This window comes from Neovison vison, chromosome 7, assembly GCF_020171115.1.
Source record: "Neovison vison isolate M4711 chromosome 7, ASM_NN_V1, whole genome shotgun sequence".
In the NCBI taxonomy this organism is placed as follows: Eukaryota; Metazoa; Chordata; class Mammalia; order Carnivora; family Mustelidae; genus Neogale; species Neogale vison.
In genome coordinates this window covers 53,080,777-53,091,209 of record NC_058097.1, presented here as the reverse complement: position 1 = coordinate 53,091,209, position 10,433 = coordinate 53,080,777, and the positions used below count along the sequence as shown (strand labels likewise).

Here is a 10,433-nt window from a genome sequence, read left to right as displayed (position 1 = left end):
TTCGCCTCGTTACACCTCACGGCTCCCCGCAGCCACACATTTCAGGCTTCCCCACCGCCACCACGCAGTGGCTCGCCCCAGTTTGACGCATTGCAGGGAAGGTCGGACCAATCGGCACAGAGCTCTCATTTCCGCCATGGCCCTGGCCCAATAGCGGCACGGCTCACATAGGGACGCGTTACGTGCCACACCAGTCGTGTCCCTCCGCCGGGGGAGGGCAAGTAGAGAGGACGCAGGGGGGCGGAGCGCGCGGCGACGAAAAGTAGTCCCGCGGCGGGTGCGCGCGCGCGCGGCCGGAGGCAAATCCCGGCTCTGTGTGAGGCGGGCGCGAGATCCCCAGGACCGGTGTGTGGCGCGGAGGGATCCGCGGGAGCCGCAGTGCGGCTGCACGCGGACAGGGCGGGGCGGGGCCGGGCGAGGCGGGGCGCGCGCGCGGCGGCCGTTGGGGGACCGTTGGGGCGGGAGGCGGCGGCGGCGGCGCGCGCTGCGGGCAGTGAGTGTGGAGGCGCGGACGCGCGGCGGAGCTCGAGCTGCTGCAGCTGCTGCCGCCGCCGGAGGAACCTTGATCCCCGCGCTCCGGACACCCCGGCCTCGCCATGGTGAGTGAGGCTGGGGTCCGCCCGGGCGGGGGGCTCTGAGGCGGGCACGGCGGGGCAGGACTCCTGAAGGGGCGAGTGGACCCGGTATAGGGGGTGTCGGGGCCCCGGCGAGCGCCCCTGGACCCTTCTCGGCCCCTCTGTTGGGGGCCTTCGAACCCAGAGCGGGACGTTTGGATCCCGGAAGAGCGTTAGGAGCTTCAAAAGCGACTTTTAATACCAGGTGGGGTATTTAGACCCCCAAATGAGCACCCGAATTCTCAAAGGGGGCATCTGAACCCAGAATGGGGCCTCTGGACCCTCAGAGGGGGTTTGGACACCAGAAAGGACTTTTGGACCCAGGGTGGGGCCTTGGGTCTCTGAGGTGGGGTGTTTGGACCCCTTGGAGGGCGAGGTAAGAAGCATTGGCCGGGGAAGGGGCTATTCGGGCCCTAATGAAGACTTTGGGTCCTCAAAGGATGCGGGGAAGGGAGATCAGAGGAAGGCCAGGCTGCCGGCGAGCTCCCGAGAGGGGGCCGTGTGTAGCTGGACCTGGGTGGGGAGAGTCGCAGGGATGGGGGCGACTTCTGCAGATCAGACCCCGGAAGAGGGGGTGTCTGGGAAGACCAGCATTGCAGAGGGAGGAGGAGGAGGAGGGTGAGGTGCAAGCTTAGGGCAGGAAGAGCCTGGGGTGGGTAGCAGTGGAGGTTGGAAGATGCTCTGGGAGCCTCCAGGGACTGAAGAGGATTGGGGTCGGGGAGGTGGTTAAGAGGGAATGGTGAGACTGGTGCTTGCCAGTGGTGGGGGAGCAGGAGACCTCGTGGTTGGTTTGGGGGGCGGCCAGAAAAGGTTCTGAGGTTACTAGTGGGTTGAGGCTGTTGAACTAGGGAGGTTGGTTTTCATGGGAGGGGGCTGGGGTGGAGTGTTGCATTGGGTCCCTGAGAAGGTGGGGGTAGAAGAGGAGCCTAGCTTGGGTTGTGGGAGGTGAGGTGGAAGAAGGGCGGGGGCGGGGTGGTGGGCTGTCGGAGGAGAAAATGAATGGCAGCCAAGGTGGGCCTAGATTTGGAGGTGGTTGTGGGCTGCTCCCTGAAAGTCTCCAGGGAAAGACCGGGACAAAGACTGTTCAGTCTAAATGGGGAGTGGGCTGCAGAGGCTGCAGGGAGTGGCTGTACGGTCCCCCTTCCCCAGGAAGGATGGGGCTGGGCAGGAGGCGCCCTGGCTGTGGGAGCAGGTGGGCGGAGTTGTTCAGGCCCCTATTGCGCACTGAAGCAGCATGAAATAGGGAGGGTGGGGGACCAAAGTTTGGGATGCATCAAATGAGCCAGCCTTTTAAGCCTCGAATCTCACCCCCTCGCTGCCCCTTTCAGACCGAGAGAGCTGCTTTTTCCACACAGGAGTGCTGGTTTTCTTGTGGTCTCCAGCTCCGGGCCCTGTTCTGCGTGTCTCCTCGCTTGTGCCAAATGACAGTGCAGTACAGTGTGGCGTCGGTGACAATCGGACGCCTGTTCCCGTGGCCTCGGGGTGGGGGCTGCAGAGCTGGAACAGAGAGGACCTCCAGAGGGACCCCTTCTTCTGCCCGAGGGCTACTTGTTCCGTCCGGGGCCCTCACTGAGCGCCTCTGTTCATTCACACAGCTGGAGCTTTGAGAGAAAACCAGCAGACTGGTTCTTTCCTGCTCCCTGCCACCCACAGCACCCACAGCCCCCCCAGGCTCAGCTTCGGAACCGCGCGCAGCCCTCCTCCCTGGCAAGGCCGGGGAGAGCAAGCAGCCGCTGCTGTGTATCAGATCTCAGACTTGCTGACACAGACCTAGTGGCTCCTCTTGCCGCTACCCTATTTTCCCCCAGCAGAACCTTGCTCTAGGGGCCCTCAAGGCCTTCTTGGCCGGTGCCAGGAGCCCCCCACCCCCACCCCACCCATGGCGTCCCAAATAGGACCTGAGCTTCGGCCCCAGCTAGTTTCTCTTCCTACTTGTAATCGGCAAGGTGTGGGTGGGACGAGCCCTGGTCACCAGCCTTGGACTTTGGCCTGAGCGCTGTGGCTCTCCTTGGCCCGGGTGAGGGGCCCTGGCCTTGGTTTCTGCTCTCATCTAACACTGCTCTCTGGCATTGGCTGGGGGCTGGGTCACGGCAGAGAAATAATACCTCTTCCCTCCCCCACCCCAGGGTTTTTTTTTTTTCTCTTGTCCGGCCCCTTGCTGGAGCCAAAGATGAGGGATAAGGAAGCAGGAGACCAGCTGGGTTGTTTTGGAGACAATTTTTTGGAAGCATAAAATTCTCAGATTGTGAAAGGGAAGAAATCCTGAGAAGGGGTCCCCGCGATAAGAGTTTCTTGGGTGATCCGTGCTGTGGGCAGCAGCCCTGCTTTGAGATCCATAGCTGGGAGCTGGACCTTTCCTTCACGCCACGGGGGCCAGGGAGAGGGTCTTCTAATAGGCAGGAGAGTGTCTGACAGGCTCCAGAAGCAGAGCCACGCCTATTTGCCGCAGCCCCGGACCTGGTGTGGATCATCCTTGTCTTCCAGCCGCGGGTGGCAGCCCCAGCCCTTCAGAGCCATTCCTGGTTATGCGGGGCACTTGTCCCAGCCCCTGACAGGGCTGCCCAAAGTGGGGGAACAATTGGGGTTCTTACAGAGCGGGGCGGTAGGGTTGGGAAAGCCCCCCGCTCGGGCTGGCTCCTTCCATTCTGGGCCAGGCAGAGAGAACCAGGAGCAGATGGAGTGGCTGCCCTCCTCCCCAGACTGTTCTCTGCCCTCGGTTCTTTCTCTTCCCTCTCACCTGGCATTGCCTGGCCTTGGTAACCAGAAGCCCATCCTGTCTTCTCACGTTCCCCGAGCAGCTTCCTCGGGTGTCAGGACCAGGCTTCTCTGCCCGTGGGAGCCAAGGGCAGTGGCCCAAGCAGGGGGCTCGTGGGCTGGGGCTGCCGGCTCGGCATCTAGAGCCCAGCAGCCCCACGTCTCCTTTAGAGGCAATGCAAAAGGGTCTCCGTTTGGCTTCCTAACCTTCCCTTTAGTCTTTGGACTTTTCCAGAATGTGCGTGTTTTTCCTTCTCTACCTTCCTTCTTCCCTCCTCCCTTAGCCATCTCTCCTCTGTCATCATCACTTTGATTTCCCCTCCCCTTCTGCCTTTTTGGGGCTTGGCCTCAAGTTCCTTCCCCCTTTGATTAAAAAAAACCCCAAAAACAAAAAACTGTAAAGGACATTTTAGACCAGTTCTGATGTGACCAGTTCTTCTATTTGGGACGGGGTGGGGGTGGGCGGGTCACTGCTAGCTTGCCAGGGAAGCTCTGGAACCTTGGTGCAGATGGTTTGCTCTTTGCTCTGGTTTTGAGGGCTCTCAGCTTCCAGGCTGGAGCCCTGCCGGAGACGGAGACGCGGAGCCCCTTTCCCAATTGTAAAAGGAAGTAAAGGAGGGGGTGGTCGTCTGGGCACCAGGCAAGGTGGTGCCCTCTTGGCAACATTGGCAAAAACCAAGGAAAATTCATGTGTTTGCTGCCTCAAGCTAAATGTTGGGGCTCAGCCGCCCGCCCAGCTCCTCTGCAGGACACCAGTGCAGAAAAAGCTGGTCTGTGCCTCTCCCCTGCCCCGCCCCCAAACCCAGCATGCAACAAGGGCTCCCTGCCCCCACCTGGCCAGTCCCCAGAGTGGCCAGGACTGGAAAGGGTTAAAAGCTGCAGCAAAGCCCAGGGAAGCTGACTTGGGTCCCACAGCCCCTCCCTGGCCTTGGCCTTTCCGGCCCCAAAGGAACAGAACAGAACAGAACGGTGCCCTGCGCCTGCCCTGTGCACAGGGAAGTGGGGCGGCTGCCTGTGGCCCGACCAGAGTACCCAGAGTGATTCAGAGCGACCAGTTAGGAGAATTCCTGCCAGCTGCATCCAAATAGGTGACACAGAAACTAGCCGAGAGCCCCAGACATCTTCCCTCTGTCCTACCCAAGGACTGGCCTGCTTCAGTTTGGAGCCTTCTAGAAATGCCTGATTAGGCCTCCAGGGCAAGTGCTCCCTTCACTCAGCCCCTGGGGCTCTCGGTGGCAGCAGTGCCACAGCTAAGCAGAGACAGGAACCCGCTGTGCTGGCTGGGCTGGGCTGGGCTGGGTGGGAGCAGGACGTCTCCCCACCCATCTTGGCTCCCAAGCGCTGGGTCAAGATTGGAAGGCCTTGGGTCTGGGCAACTTAACTGGGCCCCGTGGCAGGCACGCCTGGGTTTCCTGTCCACTCTAGTTCCCAGAGTCCTGAATCCCCACACTTCCTCCCAGAATCTGGCCTTCCTGCAGCCCTGGACCCTGGCGTGCAGCTCCTTAGCCCAGGGGTAGGGGATGGCCTGTGGAGCCGGCCTCACCAGGGGGCCGCTGGACTGAGCCATCCAGGACGTGGGCACCACCGTGGGTGAGCCCCGGGACTGACTGTCTCCTCCTCACTTTTCCAGGCTGACCAGCTGACTGAGGAGCAGATTGCAGGTGAGCTTGCCTACTCTCCTCCTCCCCACCCTGCCCCAGGAAGACCTGTGCATCCCCAGCCAGCTCTCACTCCTGCGGGAGCAGCAGCTGACAGCTGGACTCATGTGGTCCCTGCCCCCGTGCTGGGTCCTATGCTTAGAATGCTGGGGACTGTGTGTAGCAGCACACTGCCCCCCAGGAACACCAGACAGACCCCTGTGGCCCTGAGCCGGGCACGCACCACATATCAGAGCTGTGTCCTCTCCTGGCTACGGGCCGCTGGGGGCCTCTTACTGCTTGGTGGCTGCAGGGTAAACCCAGCTCCTGCCGTTGGGTTCCGAAGGTGAGCCTCCCGGGGGGCTGCGGAGCTCCTGTCCCATCCTCTGGATGGCTTGTCACTGCGCTTTCTGCACTTGCCTATGCTTCGCACTCCCCTTCACACGTCTTAAGTCACTGTCCTCAGCCAGAGAGGACTCTCCCCCAGCTCCTGGCCTGAGGAGCTCCTTTGCATTCTCTGGGTCTCTGCTCCGATGTCACCTCGGAGAGGCCTTTCTTCCCTGCCCGGCCTGGACGGACAGCCTTCCTTTACCCTCCGGCCCGTCGCTCTGTGTATTGCCGCTGTGGCCCTTCTCACTGTCAGAAGTATTTCGTGTCTTCACCTGCTGTATCTCCTGTCACTAGACATAGCTCCTCGCGTTGGGGGCTGTTTCTGTTGGTCCCTGCTGTACCTTCAGTGCCTAGAATATAGTAGGAGCTCCGTATATTTTTGTTGGCCACGTAGGTGAATAAAGAAAGGGTCGTATATCCCCCAGGAAGCTGTCAGAAATCCTGGAATCCCATCTAATTCATTTTTGTAGCCACGTGGCTACACCCCAGAAGGGTCACCACTACAGGAACTATCATGTCACTTGGTGGGCTTCTGGGTCTCCCTCTCCCAAGACCATGAGCTGCTTAGGACAAAAGCCAGCTCTTGGATTCTCCCCCCAGCCTTGGGCCAGCGCAGAGCAGACAGGCGGAAGGACTCACAGAATGGGCCGTGGGCCCCAGCAGCTATCCAGCCCCAGCTTTGCTGTCAGGTCCAACAGGCTGCAGGCTAAATGCCGAGTACACCGCGGAGGCGGGAGGAGGCCGGAGTGGACTCGCCTTCTCTCCATTCCTCCTGCCCCTGCCCCCAGCACGCATTCACTCCTTCTCCTAAACTCTGGCCATGGAGACCCATGGAGGAAAGCTGGAGTACCGCCTGGTTGTGGAGTGATCATGAGCTCCGGGTCCTGCCCTCCCCAAGAGGCCCAAGGCCTCAGTACAGAGAGGTGCCGGCATCCCCAAGGAGACTCCTGTTCCTGTGGCCCAGAGGCTCGGGAACACAGCTTCTGGGCTGTGCGTGCGTCTCCCGCAGCACCTGCCACCCACGCCCGGGCTCTGCCCTTACGTGACACAAACATAGACTACACTCCCCACCCTGTCCCCATTAGCAAACTGTCCACCACCTCACCCCAGCCCACACTCTCTGGGAATAGGCTGCCAGGCATCTGTTCTCCCAGGGTTTGGGGGTAGGGAGCACCCGGTGCCAAAATGGGCCCAGTGGGAGGGCAGCAGCCACGTGCTCCTCTCCCCGCGCCTGATGCGTCCCCAGCTGTGGCCTTCCCACTCAGCGCCACTCGCTCTTCATCCCAGCTTGGCAGTCATCCCCTCTGCTTCCATCCCTCCACCCGCCGCGCCACGGTGCCGCCGCACACCCACCCCGCCACGGTGCCGCCGCGCACCCACCCCCAACGCCACCGCACACAGCCGCACACCGCCGCTAGGTGCAGGGAACTGGCCTGGGAGGACCGCTCAAGGCATTCTGCAGCTTCCCCTGCCCCTCCTAGCCAGCTGACCTTGGCCAGCGTACTTCCCGCGAAGAGTTCTCTCCGCTCGTGTCCACTCCATGACAGCAATCCATTTCATCATTGGAGGGAGAGGCCGAAGCCAGGGACCAGAAAGAAATGTAGACTTCTCTGTGGACCCCTGTCAGCCTCTTCCCCCTTGGTCCCCACTGAGCTAGCTTGGGCTTGGCCAAAGTAGACGCTTAATAAATGTTGAACAAAGAAAGGAAAGGGTCTGCCCCGAGCACCAAAGCGAGGGGCCTGGACTGGCAGGCTCCTGGCTCCTTCTGGGAGGACTCCTGGGGCCATCTTTCACTGAGGCTTTCCCCGTGGTCCTTGACCTCCGATTCCTTCCGTCTCTTACCCCAGAGTTCAAGGAGGCCTTCTCCCTCTTTGACAAGGATGGAGACGGGACTATCACCACCAAGGAGTTGGGGACGGTGATGAGATCCCTGGGACAGAACCCCACTGAGGCGGAGCTACAGGACATGATCAACGAGGTGGACGCGGATGGTGAGCCCCATGGGGTGGGGGGGTGGTCCCCTTTTCGGTCGCATCTCAGAACCATTGGGAGCCTCCCTTGGGGTGACGGATGCGCCTGCGTCCCCTCTGCCAGTGCTCTGGGGCAGTCTCCCAGGGTCTGGGCCAAGAACATTCCTGACTCCCCTGCCTACCTTCCAGGGAATGGGACCATTGACTTCCCGGAGTTCCTGACCATGATGGCTAGAAAGATGAAGGACACAGACAGCGAGGAGGAGATCCGAGAGGCGTTCCGTGTCTTTGACAAGGTAGGCCCTCGTCTCCCACAGTAGCTCTAGGGCTCCGGCAGAGGGACAGACTGGGTGGGGCTCCGGGACGCCACTTCCCGAAGGCCTGGGTCCCAGTGCCGGCTCCGCTGCCTGCTTGCCCTGCGACCTCACCCCTTCCCCTGCCGGGTGGGGGTGACTGACAGCCCTGGCCGGCTCAGAGCCTTGCCCTGTCCCCACGCCCAGGACGGCAACGGCTACATCAGTGCTGCCGAGCTGCGTCACGTGATGACGAACCTGGGTGAGAAGCTGACCGACGAGGAGGTGGACGAGATGATCAGAGAGGCCGACATCGATGGGGACGGCCAGGTCAATTATGAAGGTAAGTGGCTTCTGGGAGCGGGGCCGGGGGTGTGGGGGCATCTCCAGAGCAAGTCCGCGTCACGACATCAGGAATGAGCCCCCGGTCCCTTGTGTCCGGGAGGGCCGCTGGCCTGGCCCGCTCGCCCGCTCTGACCCGCTCCTTCTGTTTCGCTTCACAGAGTTTGTACAGATGATGACTGCCAAGTGAAGGCCCCTGGGCAGCTGGTGATGCCCGTTCTCGTGCTCTCTCTCTTCTCGCGCGCGCGCTCTCTTCAACACTCCCTTGCGTTCCCCGGTTCTAGCAAACACCAGTTGATTGACTGAGAATCTGATAAAGCAACAAAAGATTTGTCCCAAGCTGCATGACTGCTCTTTCTCCCTTCTTGAGTCTCCTCCCAGGCCCCTCATCTCTGCCTCTCGCCCTCCCCCTTTCCGTTCTCATCTTCCGAGGCCTGAAGCACTCCTGGACGCAGCCCTCTTCCCCCGAGGGGAGTCTCTGCCCTCCTCCAGCCCGGGTGGCTCTCCTCTCTTTTGGTTTGTTTCCTTTCATGTGTCCTCTGACTTTGGGTGCTGGGGTGGCTGCCAGCCCTGTCCCTGGCCCTGCTGGGGAGGGGATGAGGCCTCACCCAGGCAGGAGAGCATGCCTTCCGCTGTTGCATGCGACCAGCCCTGTGATTCCCTGTGCACATCCCAGCAGCCTTTCGGGCAGGGGTGCCGAGAGAGGCATTCCAGAAGGGCTGGGGGAGGGGGACTCGAGTCGCGGTGTGGACTGGATATGGTCCAGGATGGGGACGAGGGAGTCTTGGAAGCTGGCATTCTTTTTCCCGCTGGAGGGGGCCGACTCCTGGAAGGGGACAGATAGAGTGGACGCTGCTCAGGTCCCACTGGCTGATGCGAGACCATCCGATCGAATTCTGGGGGTGGGCTGGGTGGGGGCTGCTGAGATGGCCGCTCTGCGAATTGTACGTGCCCGTGTTCCTAAAGCGATCTCGAGCTGTTCTGTAAATACCTGGTGCTAACGTCCCATGCCACCCGTGCTGCCCCGTGCGACCCCCTCCCACCCTCCCCAACCCGGCGCCAAAGGCCCCTTGTTGGCCGCGGAGCCAGGGATGTTGCTTTGTCCTGTACAGGTTCTCCTTTGGTTTTCTTCTTTATTCCCCTTAAAACTGGTCCTGTTGAAAACCGTGCCGGGCTAGTTGGAAGGTGGAGAGAGGGAAAATGATCCCGCCATGCTCCAGAGAGAACACCCCTGCAATAAGACAGTCTTAAGGGCCAGCTGGCCCGGACCCGGCTGCCGAGGGCAGCTCCGAGGCCTGGTTAGCCAGCCCCTCCCGCTTCTTCGCGGTGTTCGCGGTGACTTGGTTGGCTCCATAACACCTGTGCTGGTCTCCGTGCCCTCTCTCCCCTCCCCCACCCCCGCCTGCCCCCCACACTCCCCCAGCATGATCCGTGACCTTGCTTCTGATTTTCGCCTCTGGGACAAGTAAGTCAATGTGGGCAGTTCGGTCGTCTGGATTCTTCTTTTCCTTTTTTCTGTTCATTTCATCTTGCCCCACCCCCCACCCCCACCCAGGTTGTTCAAGTGGCTTCTCCTGGGACCTGCCCAGCTTTGAGAACCTCCTCATCCACCCTCTGGCACCCAGCCTCCGGGGGAGGGGAGGGGAGGGACGGGGCGTCGTCGGAGACCCAGCCAAGAGCTGAGGGGAAGGGCAGGTAGGCGTGAGGCTGAGGACGTTTTCGGAGTGTTTTGGTTTGGGTTTTCTTTCTTTCTTTCTTTCTTTCTTTTTTTTTTAAAACCGGGCAATATTGTGTTCAGTTCAAGCTGTGAAGAAAAATATATATCAATGTTTTCCAATAAAATACAGTGACTACCTGACGTGGCTCTTCCCAGCTTGCCTCTGTTTCTGGGCCTACTCCTTGCATGGGCCCTGCACCCCTGCCCTGGAAGGGCCTTTCCTGCACACAGCTCACTCTAGAGCCTCATCCTGGTCACGGCAGCAGAGGGGGACCTCTGGGCTGGGCTTGTGATCCCAGCCGGATCTCCGGGTCCCTGAAGGCAGGAGCTGGCCTGGCGGTGCAGCCCATCAGCTTTGGGTGGGGGGTGGGCCCGGCCCATGTGTCAGTCACATGAATGAGTGCCTCGTGAGGACTGCGGGGGCCTAGGGCCGGTTCGGGGCCACGAGAGCAGTCCACTTAGCTGAGACATGAAGGCTGAGCATTCACATGATGGGCAGGAAGGGGTCATCCAGGGGAACAGCAAGAAGGCAGACCCCAGAGGTAGGACCTGGGTTGGAGACTCTTCGGGTGCTCCAGGGAAGGGGTGACATTCACTGTGCAAGTCAATGTCAAGCAGCCTGCACGTCCTGGAGCCCTGTGCTCACAAAGCTTTAGCCCCCCAGAGGGCACGGGGATAGAGGGATTTGGAACAGAAAGCCCCTTAACTTCCCCTGC

General features: G+C 61.0%; 1 protein-coding gene across 1 annotated transcript; it reads left to right on the top strand.

The window, feature by feature from the left end:
- Positions 1 to 480: 480 nt before the first annotated feature.
- CALM3 (calmodulin 3) lies at positions 481 to 9,858 on the top strand. Its single transcript, XM_044257061.1, has 6 exons — positions 481 to 599; positions 4,999 to 5,029; positions 7,243 to 7,386; positions 7,555 to 7,661; positions 7,866 to 8,001; positions 8,162 to 9,858. Exons 1-6 carry the CDS (start codon positions 597 to 599, stop codon positions 8,188 to 8,190), a joined length of 450 nt encoding a protein of 149 aa, XP_044112996.1. The 5' UTR covers positions 481 to 596; the 3' UTR covers positions 8,191 to 9,858.
- Positions 9,859 to 10,433: the final 575 nt, after the last annotated feature.

Excerpts from the sequence above, each read along its gene's own strand:
- CALM3 (XM_044257061.1), top strand. Across the intron at positions 5,030-7,242 it reads GACTGAGGAGCAGATTGCAG|AGTTCAAGGAGGCCTTCTCC; the intron begins GTGAGCTTGCCT and ends CTCTTACCCCAG. Across the intron at positions 8,002-8,161 it reads CGGCCAGGTCAATTATGAAG|AGTTTGTACAGATGATGACT; the intron begins GTAAGTGGCTTC and ends TTCGCTTCACAG.